Source organism: Archocentrus centrarchus, chromosome 7 (genome assembly GCF_007364275.1).
Source record: "Archocentrus centrarchus isolate MPI-CPG fArcCen1 chromosome 7, fArcCen1, whole genome shotgun sequence".
NCBI classification, from domain to species: domain Eukaryota; kingdom Metazoa; phylum Chordata; class Actinopteri; order Cichliformes; family Cichlidae; genus Archocentrus; species Archocentrus centrarchus.
Window position 1 is genome coordinate 4,447,904 of NC_044352.1, and position 20,210 is coordinate 4,468,113.

The 20,210-nt window shown below is 39.8% G+C and overlaps 1 protein-coding gene across 1 annotated transcript in view; it reads left to right on the plus strand.

The window, feature by feature from the left end:
* Window positions 1-20,210, plus strand: part of plxna3 (plexin A3) — a 163,878-nt gene that overhangs the window by 110,850 nt on the left and 32,818 nt on the right. Inside the window, exons 8-12 of the mRNA XM_030733139.1 lie at window positions 3,452-3,552; window positions 7,557-7,680; window positions 7,893-8,049; window positions 8,468-8,567; window positions 8,681-8,795. Coding sequence (XP_030588999.1) covers window positions 3,452-3,552; window positions 7,557-7,680; window positions 7,893-8,049; window positions 8,468-8,567; window positions 8,681-8,795 — 597 coding nt within the window. The remainder of the gene's footprint in view (window positions 1-3,451; window positions 3,553-7,556; window positions 7,681-7,892; window positions 8,050-8,467; window positions 8,568-8,680; window positions 8,796-20,210) is intronic.

A 20,210-nucleotide genomic window follows, 5' to 3' on the forward strand; every position in this document is an offset into this window, starting at 1 on the left:
GTAGAAGATGCTAACTTGTTGGCAAACACTGGCCAACTACTCACCGAGGGATAGTGAAACTTGAAAAAGTTGTACCTTGCGGCTTCAATCAACACATTTCAAAGGTGCTTTTTTTTTGCTCCATTTCCATTTTGCTTTGCAGTTTTGAGTTTCACTACCACTCAGTGAGTGTTAATGAGTGTTTGCAGACAAGTCGGCGCCAACAACGTCCAGCAGTCACTCCACCAACACACGTTTTGCCTGAACGATCAGTGGTTGCCAGGAGGTCGCTGACGGTTTCTAGGCCTGTGACTGAGGCTTTATGTAATTATCATTTTCATTCAAACCCAACTCATCTCTGTCAAGTTGGAGGTGTTTTCATTGTCATTTTAGGCACCGAGTGTCTGCCTCAAAGCTTTTTTTCCCTAGGGCCCCGTTTACACAAGAACATTTTCAGATGAAAGCGGTAAATTCCTGATGCAATTTGGCCTCCCATTTACATGAGAACGGCGTGAAAATGGATATCGTCTTTGAAACGATTCCGTCTGAACACATTACTTTTCGAAAACGGAAATGGTAAAATGACAGTTTCGACTGAAAACATTCTCGTGTAAACGGGGCCTTAGTTCACTTTAAAACATTCCTGCGGTCGTCTACCAATCCAAATGTGGGCAGTGATCTGGCTCCTTCAGTCCACATGTTGAAGTGCTCTTGGGTAAGATACTCAACCCCCCGAAAAGTGTGATTTTAGTTTAGAAGCATTTTGAGTGCCCAGTAATAAAAGAACAAAGAACTATAAAAATTAAAAAAATTAAAATAATAATAATAAATCCTTACAATGTGTGCCACACAATGTTCCATTATCCCCACCAATGGGCCCATTCCTGTTTGTTTAAGAAAAAACCCTGAAAAGTAGAAGTAGATTTATTCATAGTGGGATCCTTCAAGAGGAAACACTTGAAGGTTAAACAGAGAGAACTCTGGTTTTGCACGTCCTCATATGCTTGTTAGTGACCACTGCATGCTGTTTGTTCGGACACCTGTGATGCAAAACAAAGTTTTCACAGATTTGAATTCAATAATCCGACATTCTTGTGACTGTTAGTCTTGGAGACATACTTAACATTTAAATCAGCAGTTTTAAATGGAGCTTTAGTGCTGGGTTTTTCAATCGACAAAGAAAACAATGAACCCTTTACCACTGAAATCCTAAATGAATTTCACTTTGGCTGACCTGTTGGGAATCGAATGTCTTGTGACTCACATCTAGTTTACTTTACCATTTGCCAGCTTTACCATTGCATTATAGCATGTAACAAGTTTATTATAAGTTAATATGCTGATTATAATCACTAAAAATGGAGATTGGGTGAAGTGTTCCAGGAGTTTCTTCTCATCAGTTGGATTTCATTTGAGTCAGCATGATTTGGACTCCATATATCAGTGAATAAACAATGTGAACAGTGGAGACTATGAGAATGGGAACCACAGAGTCAGCAGGTTTTAGATGAAGTCCAACCGAAACAGCAGCGTCTCTTTAAGAGGAACCTGATAATGGGGTCAGAGAGGAGACAGGACCGTCTGTGAGAGACAATGAATGTATTCATGTGTGAACGTCTGAATGAGACCCACAGAGTTATCACTGTGTTTACTGTCTCCCTGCTGCAATGGCTTCTGGGTAAAAGATACCACACACTCATGCTTGTATTTACGTCTTTGTGAGGACACTAACTGACCGTCTCTGTCATAAAGAGTTTGTGCATTGTTTTTCATGTTAATCCAAGGTGGCAAGTATAATCTCTAGCTGGATTATGTGGTTAACCCTCAAAGGCATTAAGAGATCTGAGGCATCAGTGCTGATGACCCTACCCTAACCCAGTGTTTTAGAGACATATTGTCTTTTTTTAGGAAAGAAACCATAGCCTAGTTTGTTTCAGCCGACAAACAGATAATCAAACAATTTGAATATTGAAAGTAAAACTGCTTGAGAATAAATCACGTAGGAGATCAAATTATTAGACATTTTAAAGCCATAATCACACACAAACAAATAACCCACCCTCAGACATGTCCCCACTTAACAGGAATCTCATCTAAAGAGAAATAAAGGACTTCTAAACACAGCTAACTGAAGTCATTGTCTCTCGCTGGACATTTAAAGTAGGAAATTAAAAAATTATCCCACTTTTAAAAGGGGGCTTCCACTTTGAAAGAAATTATATTCACTTTTTGTGGTAGTGTCTCCATTTCCAAATTTCTATAAAGTGGTTGAAAATTGTCCCTATTCAACAAAAATGTTCGTACTATGCAAAAATGTCCTGACTCTAAATACGTCGTTATTATCTTAAGATGTCATTCCAACATCCCCATTTTCAAAAAAGGTTCCCTCTTAAAAAAAATGCCACTAATGTCCCCAGATTTAAAAAAAAAAGTCCCCCATTGGCAACAAATGCTTCAAAAAATGTCTTCTTTCCAAAAAATGTTTTTTCTGAAAATCTCCGTGCTTCACATCTCTGTGTCCCAGTTTTCCACAAAAGTCCTCACAGGAGCTGTGGTCCTCTCAAGAGACAAACAACCACACACACAGACACAAACACACACACACACACACACACAGAGCTCACAAAGACAAAAGAGTGCTGCACACTCTGGCCTCAAGCTGTTAATATTAGCAGAAACCCACTAAACCACAACGAGATAATACTCTCTCTCTCTCTCTCTCTCTCTCTCTCTCACACACACACACACACACACACACACACACACACACACACACACACACACACACACACACAAATGTGTGATGTGGGAACAATTTTGGTAACGTCTTGTGCTGTGGTCATACAACAATGTAAATCAATATTTAATCTGTTTAACACATTTACTAAAGTAATAAACACTCAGGCGTGGTGGTTAGCACCGCTCCCTCACAGCAAGAAGGTCCTGGGTTCGAATCCACCCTTTTGCCTGGGCCTTTCTGTGTGGAGTTTGCATCTTCTCGTGTCTGCGTGGGTCACAGGATAGTCCAAGACATGCACTTAGTGGGGTTAGGATAATTGGCGATTCTAAAATTACCCATAGGTGTGAATGGTTGTCTGTCTCTCTGTGTTAGCCCTGCAACAGACTAGCAACCTGTCCAGGGTTTACCCTGCCTCTCCCTCAATGGCAGCTGGGATATGCTCTCCTGTTCCCCCTCTGCAACCCTGAATTGGATGGATGGATGGATGGATGGAGACATGAAATAAACAATCAGCTGGAGGTTCAAGAACATTTTCTGATAGTGAAATCAGTCATGTTCTACCCCAAACCAACTCTAATTTTCCTTTGCAGTCACATTTCTCATGTTACCTGCCTATATTTCTGTTTTTGAAACTTTGAAACTAAATGTTTGTGAGGTATTTATAAATCTTTACATGTTCAGTCAAAGCCGGTGGACTCGTTAACATTTTTTGTGTGAATGCTTGTATTCCAGGTGAGCAGACTGCCGGTGGAGAGTTGTGAGCAATACAGCAGCTGCTCAGACTGTCTGGGATCAGGAGACCCTCACTGTGGATGGTGTGTCCTTTTCAACAAGTAAGAAACTTCACTTTGTTCCCATTGTTCTCGTTCAGAGCTGGCAGCAACTGCTCTTCTTCTGCAAAGAAAAACAGCTTCTTTTCCCTTTTTAAAATATACTAAATGATAGGCTATGCTCTGGTCAGCCAGACAGTTAAAAGCATTGAGAGAAGTGAATAACATTGATTGTGTCCTTACAAGCACCCATGAAAGAGTGCGACTTAAATTATGCAGGAAGTGAACAGAATCTGTTCTTGAAGTCGGTGTGTTGGAAGCAGAAAAATGGCTACATGAGAATCAGAGGTACTTTGCCAAGGGCTAAATTGTGACCATTAGATGGCGGGGCTTCAGCATATGTTTAACACAGCAGGTCTGTGGGGTGTAGTAGTTAGTACTTACAAAATGATCCAAGGAAGGAGAACCAGTGAACCAGTGACAGGGTCATGGTTGCTCAAAGCTCATTACCCTACTGCAGTATGAACAATTTAATGCCTGCTCTGATGAAAGGTGCCAGAACATACAATGCTTCAGAGCTTGCTGCATGTGGAGTTGGATAGCTGCATGGTCCCTTGAGTACCCATCAAGACCCCTGTCTACTGCCTAAAGCAGCTACAATGGTTTAGACTCATAAATCACATTTTCTTTGACGTCCTGTGCACAGCGATATGTGTGTAACTTTCCCTGGTGTATTCCCCCTCACCCCCCTCCAACTGGTTGCAGCAGATGCTGGAAGTTTCTTCCTGTCAAGAGGGTTCTTCCTCCCCACTTTTGCCAGCTGCTTACTAATGGGAGATTGTCATTCACTGTTGTGAAAACTGAAGCCAACATAGGCGCTGTGATGCTTGTTGTAATGTTGGCATTCCATGCAGATGTGAATTCAAGGGGCAACATTATTAGCTTGCAAATTTACAGCCTGGAACAAAATATAGTGCACCTTTGTGAATAGTCTCTCCATATAACAACTCTGGTGAATGTGTATATATATATATATATATATATATATATATATATATATATATATATATATATATATATATATATATTAGGGGTGGGACTCGATTAAAAAATTAATCGAATTAATTACAAGCTTTGTAATTAATTAATCGAAATTAATCGCATTTTAATCGCATTTCAATATTTAACATGATAAATATTAATTTAAGTTTAGTTGATGAATGAACCAATATACATAAGCTTAAACTTCAAGATTTTGTTTATTTTCCCACCAGTCTACTACACAGACCAATGAAGGGTGGAAGTGCTCCTGTGATAAGCAAACTCCTGAAATTAAAGTTAAGCATCATAACTGGATAGTTTTATTCAACATTAATGTCTCACTTGTTATAATGGAAATTAATCATTCGCTCAGCTGTATTCCTTGATGTTGAAATGTGTTATGCTTGTTTTAACAGCTTATTTTGAATTAAAGACTTAAAATTAAACCACAAAAAGGAGAAAAAGTTCGTTCTCCGTTTAACCAGCTGCTTTTACACAGCTGTGCTTCGCACTCACGGTTGCTAGGCGACATGAGCTACGCAGAGGTGACAGCAGGAGACGCTGATATGAAGGCTAGCCGCTCACTTCCGGCCTTTGTGGGCTGCGAAAGACTTGGGCCGGGTCCTTCGCAGGATGCAGCCCTTAATTTGGACATTGTGCGTCGATATAATCTGTATGCCTGGAACTCGTGCACTGAGAAACGTTCCACGCTGCAAAGTGCGATTAAAATGCGTTAAAAATTTTAACGCGTTAATTTCCCTGTAATTAATTAATCGAAATTAACACGTTAAAGTCCCACCCCTAATATATATAATATATATATATATATATATCCGTAACTCAAATATCCATATATATATATGGATATATATATATATGGATATATATATATATATATATATATGGATATTTGAGTTACGGATGTCGTTGCATTGATTGACAGTTGTCCCAACTAAGGCCGGTGGAGCCAATAGGCTGTCTGTGTGTTGCATACGTTTTAATAGATTGTCTAAGATGGCTTGGTGTGGGACAGGCCATCCAAGATATTTTTTGCTTCATTTTTGGTGAATGAAGTTCAAGTAATTTTTAGTCTGTTGTTTAATGCTAATTAGTTGATGTGTGGCTTTTATACTGTTTTGGTATGACTGCGTAATCATACACTTTCTGAGTTAAGATAATGCACACTGTCACAGTGCAAACATTGCTCAGTAATGACTTGAGGAACATGACAGAGTTTAAGATGTTGGCTTCTGTGTGACGTGAAATGATCCATAGAGGTTCTGTCTTGCAACTTCCAGGACTTAAAGGCTCTAAGATCTTAGTTCCTGATACCAAAAGACACATTCAGACATCTGTAGAGTTCATGACCCTTTTTAACAGCTTGAATGGACCAACACAGTAATAGGCAGGTGGTTTTAATGTGGTTGCTGAGGGCATACAAAGAAAAGTTTAACTCGCTAGACATTTTTAATTATTTTATTATTGCAAGAAAATAAAAATCTGCTATTATAATTATTTGTTTTAAATAATTTGCTCCCTCTGTTTGAGTCCAAAAACTTCATTCATTTTGCATTCAAAATTGAAAGTAACATTTTTTTTCTTTTGTGATGCCAAAGTCTGCAACCATTTGGCACTCTTTTCACTATTGTTACTTTAAAAAAAAAAACCTGAAAGTACTAATTAGTTACCCAAAAGGGTATCAATTAATTTCCACCAAATGTCTTATTAATAAATCCACTGCAGCAATCACTTCCTCTCCAATACTTAAGAATACATTTTTAAGCTTGTAATCAGTCTTTGTATTATAAACATGAGAAAAGAAGCAGGAAATATTTTAGAGAAATATAAGTACTGAACAAAGAAAGTGTGTGTGTGTGTGTGCTCCCATGAGGTGTCATTAGTGCTTCTATAAATGGTTCACACACACTCTCTCTCATCAGAGTGTTTGATGTTCAGCATCCTGGCAGGTGGAGGAAGTTACTCTTTGGATTACCATCAATTAGCTGCCCCTTCAAAGTAAAATCCTGACTGGCATTGAACTAAATAGAACAAAAAGAGTCTTGTTTTTATGCTGAAGCTTCCAGATATGTTGCAGCGGGACATCTTTGTGCGTAAACCCATCTCTCAGTGTGACATGAAGACATGTCGCCCTCACTTTTATAGTTTCAAGTTTCTTTCTAAAATCTCTGACTGTTCAGACAAGAGAAGATCTAAGTGGATGAAAAATATCTGAGCAAGTTTAACCAGCAGGCATGATGGGCAGTGTCCTTTTGAACCTTTTTTTACCCTGGGTTTTGCCTCCAAGGCAAGGTACAGACTCTACTACTTTAAAGTGTTATGTCTGGTGAAAGGGCCAGTTCGCAGTGTGCTTTAAAAAAAACAGCAGAAAAGCAAACTGACTGACTCAGTTGATCAAAAGGATGATATTAACTGTAAATGTACAGTCTTTGTGGTCCTCTCTGCTTTTCATCTCCTCTAGCTCCCTCACTCATTCTGTCCATCTGTTGTTAATTAGAAGTAAACAGATCATTACTGCAGACTGCTATCTATGCTGCGTGGATCTACATATGTTGGAGCTGCTGCTCTCTGCAGCATGAAGCTCCACCTCCGACTGTTTACTGCTCCAACTCCACCTTCACTTCAATACCAGCGTCACTTACTCCTCACTTTTATTTTAATTAGATCTATTCAACAAACAGACAACAAGTCACACAAAAACATGGAATTGAGAATATTTTCCGTCTTTAAGTTTGACAAATAGGACCAGAAGAATGTTTTATATGTTAAACATGACAACTAGAAAAATAGAGAGTGTAAACTAAATTGAGGTAATCAATGAGTTAATCAACAAATTCAATAAAATATACTTTCATAAATAAAGAAGTTACTTATTTAATTTTTTTTACAAAAACTAAATTGAATGGACAAATATATAAAAATAAATACATAGTTAATAAATAAAATGTGTGTAAACAGTTGTTTGTTTACTAGATGTTAACGCCTCGGTGACCTTTCACTCCCCCCAGATGTTCCAGACAGGAAGCATGTGACAAGTGGGAGGAGCCTCAGCACTTTAACACTCGACTGGACCAGTGTGTCAACATCTCTGTTACCCCGAGCAGCATGTCAGTCACCTCCCCGGCAATGCAGGTACGCACCATTACTTTCTTAATTACATAAAGTGCTCTCAGTCAGAATTCCCATTAGAAATCTGTTGATGTTACTTGCAAGTCTTCCTTCAGTGGTTTTTTCTGTACTCCAGCCATTTGAACTCTTGTTCACACAACAGCTGTGTATAGAAACCCCTCTGCAGTGTAAATAATGAGTTTGCTTTTAGTGACTGAGTCTTTGTTTGTGTCTAGTTAACCATTCAGGTGCAGAACGTCCCTGCGCTGTCTGGTGGTGTTTCCTGTGTATTTGAAGACTTGAGCGAAGCTCCTGGAGAGGTGCTACCCAAAGGTCAGGTGATGTGTATGTCGCCATCACTGAGAGAGCTTCCAACACAGACACACTCCTATGGTAAGAAACATACACACTCACACAGAAACACACACACATCAATTAATTCAGGTTCTGGAGACCTGACCTGCTGGACACTTGACCTTTAACTTGACCCTAACCTTAACCTAGCCTTACTCTTCTCTTAATTTTACCTTAATCTAACATAAGCCTAACTTTAAAAAAAAGTGCTTGCTCTAAAAATTAAGTGGTTTGCGTTTCGGGGACCCATCAGTTCTGCTGTGCTACTACAAGTCCCCAAATAGCACTTAAACAAGTATAGACACACACTTATTTTACGCTTCTTTCTTTTGTCTCTTTGTTTTGCTTTTCTACTGTGTGATTGTAATGTTTTGTTAATCATGTCAGCTTCAGTGTAATGCATCATTATATTGATGTCAACTAAATATTAAGAAGGATGTTACACTGTTCATTTCAGAAGAGAAGCGAGTGGTGCAGCTCAGCCTTCGCTCTAGAGAGACTGGACACCAATTCATCACCACCAGCCTCATCTACTACAACTGCTCTGTGCTCAACTCGTAAGCCTGACATCCCTCTGACATAATTACCTCATCTGTCTGATAAGGTAATTAACTCATAAATTCTTGCTGTTTGTGCTCGACCACTCAGAACCTCTCTCTCGCCCTCTCAGGTGCACTTCCTGCGTCAGCAGTGAGTTTCCATGTCATTGGTGTAAATATCGTCACATCTGCACCAATAACCTGCAGGACTGCTCCTTTCAGGAGGGACGAGTCAGCAACATGGAGGTAAGGCACACGCAGACCTGCTTTCATCACTTCACTAGACTGCTAACCAAGTGTTCACACTAAAACATTATTTACCTCATGGGGACTTAATGTCCTCTGAAGGAAGGTGAAGGAACATATTTGTGTCCCCACAATGCTTCACATAGCTGGTTGCCATGCTACATGTTTGAACACAAAGATAAGGCAGACAAGATGATAAGTAGGCATAATATTACTATTATTATTAGACCAGGTGTCAGTCAAAAGGTCCAGGTTTCTAAAGACCTTTATCTATGCTAAATACCAAGATAAGAATCAATGAACAAGACTACTGTGCCCATATCTGGGGGCCCAAGGAGATTTGGGGGGGGGGGGTCGGAGCTGAGTCTTTTACATGTTGAAAACTAAATAAAATGAACATGAATAATTTCTAACAATGTACAAGGAGATGCAAACCAACAGCAAACAAATGAAAACCTGCCTCTGAATGGCTACAAACAGATGGAAAGCAGCCATAAAGAGACACAAATCAAATACAATGAGACAACAAAAGCCCTACAAACAATCTGGCATGAACACAAAGAGATACAAAACAACTGAAAAAAGACACTTTTAGCATCTACAAATCAACATATATCTATGGATAAGTTACAACAAATGCAAAACATGGTTCTGCTGTTAATATGGCTTCTCTGTAGGAGTTAATGAGTCCACTGCCTTGTGGTCCATCATAAATGCATATCAACTTGTAAGACACCACCCCTTTTCCAAAAAGAGGAAAAAAAGCTTTTGAGGTTAGGAAACACTGACACCCCTATACCACAACAGGCTATACTCATACTCACTTTGGCAGATTTTTTTGAAAAATCACTGTACAGTCAACACATTTTAACCTGTTAATATCCTCTTGTCTCAGGTTTGGTTTGAGCCACATGCTAAATTAGAAGATGTTACATTTCAAATGAAATCTGATTCATTTTGACATTAGTTTTTTTTTAAAGCGTTTTAAAAGAGACTCAAAACAGGTGAAAAAACTTCATTAAGAGTTGAAAGTGAATTTATCTCTTTTGCCTCTAAAGCTTAATCGATAATTTTGTGTTGAATTTATGTAGTGCCTACAAATTTATTCAGAAGTATAAATTCCCTGTAAACCTAACCTCTGCTGCTTCAAATGGCTCTTTCCCTTTACTTTACAGTGATCCTAATGGTTAACTCAAACCCTAACCACTCATTGTCTGTGCCTAACTCTTACTGCTTAGAGTTTGTGGCCATGCGATGTTGTCTTTGATCTACCCATTTGGGCTTTAACTCACGGGGCCTGAAGGGGTGACCAAACAACATAACATGAAGGGCATCCATCTTCCACAAGTCCCAAAGCAGCCACACAAACCACTTGTCAAAGTTAATTTCGAATTTGTTGATCAAGAGATCCACAAAAGCAGGAGTTCAAATTAACGTCCATGATGAGCCAGAGCCTAATAAACAAACAAGTCCTAAAGATCACAACCAAGATAACTGGACCAAAAATCAGGAGCTCTCTTATGCTTCATTTGGACCTTCAGTTTAGGGTTCCTGTTTTCTCTTTAGCATCTTGAAGTAACATATTGGTCCATGCACTGTGTTTTAAGTCACTGGATCTAAACAAGTGTAGTTGGTGAGATATTTTACTACCAGTGCCTTGGTGGATGTGAGGGGATTAACAGCACAATAGCACTGATTAATTGTAACCATCTTATGAACTAATACATCTCAGTTGAAGTAGTGGTTTCAGGCTGACCGCCCCTATAACAACTGTCTTTTGTCTTTGAGGAGAAGAGTGTCATCCTCACTGAAGCCTTTTCTCTGCCAGACGTGAAACATGAAGCACATGAAACCCACATTAGTGCATCTTGCCTGAGTCACAGACTCTCGCTCTCAACTGTCAGACTCTTTCTCTCGGAGTCACTTTCTCTGATAGTTTTCCAGCCTGTCTTTCAGAGCTGGTGGTCTGTGACGGCTCTAATTCTTGGCTGACAGATTTTGCCAAAGGTGCAGTGCTGCCGGAGTTCACTGGAACAAGGATCGGTCTCTTTTTTTTTTCCTTCAAGCGAGAAAATAGAAAATTGGTTAAGTTCACTGTCAACCAGTCAAAGGTGGTTGGTGTGTGAGAGAGATGTATGTATATGTGTGTTTAGTTGATCAAATCATCAATAAATAGCATGACACAACACAATAAATATTTATATTTAGTATCATGCAAGAAAATATTCCACCTCAAGAAGTTGCTGATAGTTTGAGTGGTGCTTTCAGTCCTTTCTTTTCCTTTAGTCTACACATTAAGCTGTTCAGTAAACTAATTATTAGCTAAGTAAGCTAAAAATGAAAGGTGTTTTTTGATCAGCTGAAACAGTAAAAGTTAAATGAAAGTAGTACTAATTTACAACTTAAAAGTTGGTCCTTTTTTAAAAAAAATTTCCTCTTTTTTAAAATAAGTAACTGGTCAGATTTTAGTTATTTTGGTATTTTGAGCTGAAATGAAAAAAAAAACAGAGAATCAGAGAAAGGTGCATCGAGGGAGTGCAGCGGGATGGAAGGGACATGCAGCGGCTGATGGAGATGGTCAGACAGGCTTGAAGGACAGATGATCGATTCATGAAGTCAGTCTAACATTCAATCATGTGGTAGTTATAGTTGACTAAAGTATGTAAACTCGCCATAGGAATGATGGCTTCATAACCTTGACTTTTCACTCAAACTTGCACGAGCTTGTGTGCATGTTTGTTGAGCTTCACGGCTTAAACAAATGACACTCTGCCTGTGGATTTTACATCTTTTTTTATTCAGTAAATGCGCTGTGAGAGCTTGTTTTAAATTATTTTGGTAACACTGTATAATAACTACACATTATGGAGCATTAGTAAGGTATTAGTACATAATTATTTTTAAAGCATTACTACATTATTACACATTATTATTTGATTTGATTTCAGCCTTTCTCTTAAATATATTTATGAATATTAGCAGCAGGTAAGAAAATCTAAAACATCCTACAATTTAAAAAAAAAAAGACATTTTCTCATACCAGGGCATCTATAAATCATAATAAATGTATTTGTCTGGTACGTATTAGTATTCAATTGTTTGTTAAATTTAGTTAGTTACACAAGTTATTTACACATAACTGTTAGCTGGGAGTTTGTTTAAATCAGACCGTTTTTAGGCAGTCGTCTGCAGGATGGAGCAGTGATGGAGGTCAGAGCTGCTCCCTCTGTCATTACATGGTTCAGTAAACAACAGTAAAGCTTCAGGTCAACAGTGAAGGGTGGAAACACACACACACACACACACACACACACACACACACACACACACACACACACACACACACACACACACCCCATGTTTAAATCTGTCCTTGCTGATGCATTCAAGGACTCTGTGACTGATGGGATTTAAGAGTCAGCTGCTGAGAGGTGTTTTCGGTCAGACAACCTAAACCAGAATGTTATTTAAGGTGGGATGTTTCCCCATTTTCTCATCTAAGTGCTCAGGTCTTTCAAGCATGTAAAGCATGTGGAAAATTTAGCAAAACACGCCGACATCATTAGGAAGCACTGCAACATTTATACCGCCTGTTTTCTGTATTTTCGTGGTTTGTCAGCATTTTTTGAAAATAAGTTTTTATTGAGCTCTGTATAAAAAAAGCAGGTTTCAAACACTAGCTGAAGCAATTCAAACAAAGATTATGTCAGAGAATGATAGTAATGATTTTTCACCTTTTTAATGCAGCATAAAAAAACACTGAAGTGTCTTAAACTTGCTTTCTTTATTAATGGCCAGTCGAGTTTTTTGAAAGTTTGTATAGAAGACTGTTGGAGCAGAGTCTCTGCTTATTTTATCCATGACCTCAATGAGCACTTACCAGATGTCTTAATGGGCTCTTATTTCAGGTCTTGGTGAATATAATGAGATGTTCATTTTGTACATTATGGTCCCCGTTAGTATGCAGAAGGAGGATAAAGCAGGGGTTTGCTTTAGGGAGATGCTGTGGTGGTTAACAATAGTTTTGACACAGAAAAGGTGAAAATGTGAACACATGAAACACCAATGATTTATTTTTATGAGATCAATAGATGTTAAACGAAGCCAAGAACAGCCAAGGATGAGGTAAATTTATGAAAATCAGCTGGAAATTACTGTGTATTGTCTGAGGTAGGTGCTGCCAGTGGTAGGAGGTGGGGATTTCTGGGAGCGGGTGAGAAGAATAGGAGGTGCTGAGCAAGCACTGGGTTTGGCCCATCAGCAGGCTTCCAGAAGCCGAGCTAAGTTGTGTAAAGATTTGCCATGAGTTTCTCTGGGCTCTGGATGCTCTGAGTGTGTCCTGGGTGACACACCTTCATGACATCACTAAGAAGGGAAGGGCAGTGCCACTAGATTGTCAGACTGTGGTGGTGGTCCCCTTTTTAAAAAAAGGGGTCTGGAGGATATATTCCAGGGGGATCATACTACCCAGCCTCCCTAGGAAGGTGCATTCCCTATATTTCTGGAGAGAACAGTCTATCCATTGGTCAAACCTTGGATACACGAGGCTTGTGTAGTTGTGTAGTCAGCTGGCTTGAGAACACCTAATACCGCATTTCCACTGACACGGTGCCGGTGCTCGTCCCCATGCTTGTGCTGGTTCCCATGAACCGGGGAACCCTTTAAGAACAGGCCTGTGATTCCACTGCTTTGCCAGGTGATCCTTTACGTATGTGAGTGTGGGCGGTTCCTCATTCAGGAACGTAAGCCGAAGAGTACAAACATGGCAGAATACGCTCTCCTTTTGCAAAATTTATTTCTTGTGCTGAAAACACATCTTACCCTCCAAACAAAAGTACTTCAGCATCTGTGTGTGGCACAGAAGGATAGTCGCAGACAGAGGTTTCGAGCAAGATGACAAGTAATGCTTGCACTTTGCATTCTTTTATCTGTTATGAACTGATACTAAGCAACGTCAAGATGGCAGCACCACACCCTTCTGCCGCTTGGGTCACACATTCCTTGGTTCCAGACCAGCTAGTTTATGGTGCTGGAACGGAACCGATTTGTTGGCCAAGAAACGAGTGAGTTTGTGGTGCAAACACACTGAACAGTTCAAAAACTTGGCATCAGCACGAGCACCATGTACACTATGAAGAGCTGGAGAAGGTCTGAGTATCTCTGCTTAGACTGCTGCCACTGAGAATGGATCCAGATAAGTGGCGATGGACGGATGGATTGTTTTAGACACAGGAATAATAAGCTGCTTTAAAGGTGGGAATAAGAAAAATGATTTTTTTTCAAACTGCAGATCATACAAAGCTACCCCACTGTCCCAGAATAAATATCTGGAGCTGGAAGTTAGCCTAATATGTCACCATAAAAGGCCCATCACAGGTCTGGCATCAGAAGGTATGATTGTTTTTAGCTGCACACAAATAAGCACTAAATAAATAAAGAGGAAGGTAAAGAGCGGAGCTGTTTCAGCAGACAAAGGAGTTAGGTTGCTGTGTAATGCAGATCCAGCAGTCAGTTTCCACCTGCCACTGAGTAACAGATCACTTGTGTCTCTAACGAGCTGAGCTGCTCTCAGTCTGCTTGTTATCTCGTTAGCGGAGAGGATAGTGAGCCGGGATCGAGTTGTTTGGGCGTCTCGTTGACGTGATTGGTGCTCGGTGTCATTGCTGGGTGACAGAAACAACCTCTGATTGGCTAATTGGTTAATAGAAGATGAATAGCTACTTAATTGACATGAAAACGTCCAATCCTAGCAATTAATGTTAATTACCAGGCAATTAGGCAGACTAAGGAGAGTGGGAGAGGGGGGAGATGAAGGAGCCGTGAGGGGGAAAAGAGCAACAGAGGAAAAAAGAGAAGGAGGTGGCTGAAATGTCATTATTCTTTATTTAACCTTTATTCAAGCAGGTTAAAGTGTCTGGCAGAGTAAAGGTCTCTTTTTCATCTGTGGGAGAGGAAGAGGGAGTGAGAGAGGGCGAGTTAAAGAAGGAAGGTGTGAAGAGAAGCAGCTCCAATGGTCTGTTCATCCGCCGCTGAGAGAGAAAAACCTGTCAGCAGAAAGAGGAGAAAAATAAAGTGCACAGCTGAGAAAGCAGAATTATTTTTTTTAATTAACCTGACAACTACTTATCTGTTTCTCACAGAACTAGCTTCCTACTTTTTTAATATGACTTTTAATTAACAATTGTATATTTCAGGCTGTAAGTAAATAATTTCTGCATCCAGTTGCTGTTTCTCCTTGATTTTACTTTGTGCCTTTGTTAAATGCTGAATAACGTCTCATGTAAATAGAGCAGCACCATCGTTATCAGCCTTAAATGAAAAACACCCTTTGGCCATTAAAAATATGCACAGATTTCTCTGGGGGGAAAAAGGGAACGATTTTATGGTGAACCTACTAAAATATAAATTACAGAACTCTGTGCTGTAGGGTTTAATGTTCACAAGATGCATGCAGATTGTTCTGTGGATGGTGAAGAGAGGAGTAGAGTGCAAAAAAAGGCTTTATTAGCCAAAGAGTATAGGAGAAAAACAATACTGGGAACCACCAATGAAACACGAGGACCCATGTGGGAGGAAAAATGGAAAAGGACTGATTAGATAGTGAGACACAGGTGAGCAAGAAACAAGAGCTAATTAAAGCAGGGCAGACAATCACAACGGAGGAAACTCAGACATGAGAAAATGATCAGAGAATCAGTGGGACGACAAAGACTGGATGGTAAGGAACAGCCAACACACAAGAAAGAGAAACTACCTTAATAAGACAGGAAGTGGAAACCGGTAAGATGAGCCACTCAAACAAGACGGAGGCAAAGACGGGGAAACAATCGGGACACAAGAAACGGAATAACAATAAAATCAAAATGGGAACTAAAACTCAACAATAACACAAGAACAAATTCCAAGATTATTTTCTCAGTTAGAAAACGGGAGCAGCCTTTATTGACTTCAGATTTCATATTTTGTAGCATGCAAGTAAATAATTCGGAGAGCTGCATGTGCACACAGAGGCTTTAGTTCCGGTTAACAAGCAATTTTTTAGAAATTAAAACAGACTCGTTTAAACGATTAAAAACAGGAAACAGCAGATGTGACGCCCGCTAAAAGCTATGAACATCCTTAAATTCTGGTGAATTTTGCACCTTTTCTACATGGAATTGTCTTTATGGAAGTCTCTTTATTTATGTAAAGAAAAACTATGAGGACGGTTCAGTATATTGGCAGGTTTCTCATGTTGAGTCCCTGCTCCTTTTTATTTTTTATTGTGGGAACAAATGCATATGCCTCTGTATCCACCCAGAAATATAAAACCCATTGCTGCTCTATTTGCAAATTATCACAATCTAGCATTGCACAGACTTTGTAATAGAGAGTTAGCAGGTTAGAAACAGTGGCTGTATCTGGCATTTGAGTTCTTGCCAAGCAGCAAGCTGCTTTGATTGCCAGGTGAACCAGCACAGGGAACTGCAGGCAGTGAGTGCTGCTAGGCCTCCCTTCTGCTCATTCCAATCACTGAACTGCACATCTCTTATGTTTTTACATCTTTCATATGTAGTCTTTGGATCTTGTATGCAGCACCATTGGGTAATGTGTTCAGACTCATGTGTTCGGGAAGGTAGGGGAATAAGATGCCTGTCTTCATCAGAGGGACTTCATACCTGTCTCTTCTTCTCTTCTTCAAGTCAATATTTTAATTATAACGGTGTGTGCTTTGACATTGCTCAGGTGTGTCTATTAATGATGAACCTACACAGAATCAGCAGCTTTTTCTGTAGCTTATTTTGACTTCACAGAGCTTATGTTCAGTCTCAGGTCACATTTTCTCTCCCTCCACAATTTTAGTGTTTTGTTTGACACTCACTGTTTTCATAACTGCGGCAGGCAGCTGTTCTCAGAGTAAAAGCTCTAAAAGCCACTAAAACACCCAATAATCATTTTGCTAATGATCATTGTGTGTTTGCAGAACATAAGTGAAACAACAGTTTGCTAACATAATTTAAAAGCTGATGATATGTTGATGATGATAGCTGAAAACACTAGGCCAAAAAAGCCAATCATTTCTGGTTTTTAGACTCTGTTAATGATAAGCTCAGTGTTTATGTAGCAAGCAAGCTTACAAATCAAACTTCAATGCAATAAAAGAGCTGCCTTTGTAGACTCAATACAGAATAAGAGAGTCTTTGTGTGATAACTGCGACACTAAAAGAGTAGCGATAAGGCAAAGCTGTGCAGGAAACAAGGAGCTGGTTTCTGGAGTTGTCACTAATGGTAACTGCACAGATGATGAACAAAAACCTAAATGGAATTTTTTTTAAACATGCATGAGAATGAATGAAGGATATTACACCTCTATGATGAGTTACTTTCACTGATGCGATTGTGTGATTCTCTGCCCAAAGCAGGAAATCGGGTGATGTGGCAGTCGAGCAAGAAGTCAGCGTTTGTAGGAGGTCCGGGTGCTTGGATGGGTCAAAAGACACTGGACTTTAACACTCATTATTTTCCTGTTTCCTGTTTCAAATTGAAGTAGTTTTCTTTCAACCTCAAAACTCTGAGCTTAACTCCACCCACTGCATAAACCTGCTAACAGGAGAATAAGACGGGGTTCGAATGTGTGAGACGGGAGTCGCTCGTTGATCCCCAGTCCAGAGGAAAGTGGAAAGCGGCAAAATTCTCCAAAATCCTGTGAAGTGGACATTAGTTTAATCAACAACCATGGTGCTCCCGAGTCATATCAGATGGAGCTGCTGACTTCAGCTCGTCTCGTGCTCCAGATTGTAGCCGAGGCAAAACAAATATAAGAGGACTGCCCTGCCTGAGGCCTGAGACACGTAGATGTAAATCCTCCCTGACTGCATGTCAGCATTTGCTTTTCAAGATGGCATTTAGCCATTTTCCCATGAAAATGAAGATTTCTAAACATTTAAAAATATATGTCAGCATTATTAACCACAATGATTATGTTTCATTACAATACAGGAACAAAGAGCATTAGTTTATAGCTTCAAAAGACATGTTTAAACCTGCTGTAACAGTTTATGATTGTAACTATAAAGAATTGCAGCAAAAAGCCCAGGTAATATTGACAAGTACCTTTCAAACTTATTCAGCTTAGCTTCACTTCATACTTTTCACCTGGTTGTCCATGCTCCACCCCAGCAGTGGCTCCACCCCAGCAGTGGCTCCACCCCACAATTTCACAACCACTCTTCTAAAGTAAACACCACCATCATTGGGGGGGGTATACACTCGATTAATACCTGATGTAAGGGGCTGTGAAAACGTTACATTCATTTCTGCGACCTTGTGCTCAGTACTCATAAGCTAGACTGCATATGTTTAATGTGAGCCTTCATTTTGATCTCCGCTACACACTTTTAAAATTTTATGACTGAAAAATCTGTATACAGACATACAAACATCTGCCAAAGCACTCAGAACAGCCTTGGTGGTTGTTCATGGTACAGTAGTAGCCTCCAGGGCCACATTTCACCATGATGAAACACACAAGCACTCATGAGGTGAAAACAATACCAGCCTTACTGCTGCTGCTGGTAAAGATGTTGTGGGCTGTATCAGGAGGAGGACTCTGGTTTTATTTTGCAGCTGTTTCCTGATTAGGGAATTTGAATTCCAGACCTACAAATCAAGGTATAGGAATGGATTCTACAGTCACATTTGTGTGGAAGACATGAGGGAAACATCACACTTTGTTTGTTTCATGTGTCAGCGTGACGATGGGTGAGGTGTCTGAGCTGTTCTGCTCGTTTGGGTGTTCTAATGTAGCCGATGGTTGATGTGCTTGGTTAAATGTCGAGTGTTTGCTGAGAGACTCACAGCCATACTTGGCCTTTATCCCAAACACACACACACACACACACACATACACACACACACACACACACACACACACACACATAGTCTCCACGGTAGCTGCTAGCGACTGCTGCGCTTTGGTCCACTTCCTGTGGAGCTAATGGTCTTCCTGTCATTCACAAGGCAATTAATTACCGTAGTGACGGTCGTTAATAAAGCTTTCACCCCACTGAGAGACTCAGTGAGGATGTGTGTGTGTGTGTGTGTGTTTTTCAAGCAGCCGCAGGAAGTTTGGATCTGTCACCAGCTGTCCATTACTGACCTCACACACAAACACACTCGTACAGTGTCTCTGTCCCCACTCAGTGATGACAGTCTGTGATAAGCTATCTGCCATTGTCAGCTGTGTGTGTGTGTGTGTTTGTGTGATGAAGAGGATATATTTCTGTGTTTGTGAGGCCAAATTTCAAGACAACTGCAAGAAAGAAATATGGACATTTTTGGAGTGTGGGGACTTATTTGCAGGAAAAACTTGAACTTTTAGTGGCAATGAAAGAAAAATGAGGACATTTTTTTGAAAATGGAAACATCTTAGGAAAAATTAGGATTTCTTTTTCATTTTTGAACAAAAAAATCACATTTTTCAAAAGTTGGGGCAATTTTAGAAAGGTTATTTTATGAAAAGTAAGGACATTTCGGGTTGGTAAAAGTAAAGAAAAGTGAGGAAAGTTGTGGAAAAAGTGTGGATGTGTGACAGGTGAGGAAGCTATTCGCAGACAACTCAAAGCTGTTTTTGGAAGAAAAGACATTTTAGAGACTGGCACATTTTTGGAAAAGTAAGGATATTCTGGAGATTTTTTTTAAAAATGACATTTTTGGAAGCTAAGCTTGTTTGTGAAGAGAGGAAAATTTGGGGAAATGGGCATTTTGAATAGTGAACATACTTATATATTTACTTGTACATACTGTACTGTACATACTTGTATATATTTTTAGAAACCTGGGGCAACAATCTTGATAGTTTTGGAAATTTTTGATACTTGTGGAAAGTTCTATTTTTCACAGAAAAGCATAAGAAGAATATTTGTCTCTCTCACAAACTGTGTGAATTCCAGCATGGTACAATGATAGGATGCCACCTGTGCAACAAGTTCAGTCATGAAACTTCCTCACTACTAAATATTCCACAGTCAACTCTAAGTGCTATTAAAGCAAATTAAGCAATTGTGAACAACATCAACTCAGCCATGAAGTGGTAGGCCACGCAAAATCACAGAGTGGGGTCTACAAATGCTGAGGCGCATAGTAAACAGAAGTCATCAATTTTCTGTGTCAATTCAGTCACTACAGACCTCCAGACTTCATGTGGCCTTCAGATCAGCTCAAGAACAGGGTGTAGAGAGCTTCATGAATGGGTTTCCATGGCCAAGCAGCTCCAAGCCTTACATCACCAAGCACAATGCAAAGCGTTGGATGCAGTGGTGTAAAGCACGACGCCGCTGGACTCTAGAGCAGTGCAGACGTGTTCTCTGGAGGCATGAATCACACTTCTCCATCTGCCAATCTGATGGAGGAGTCTGGGTTTGGTGGTTGCCAGGA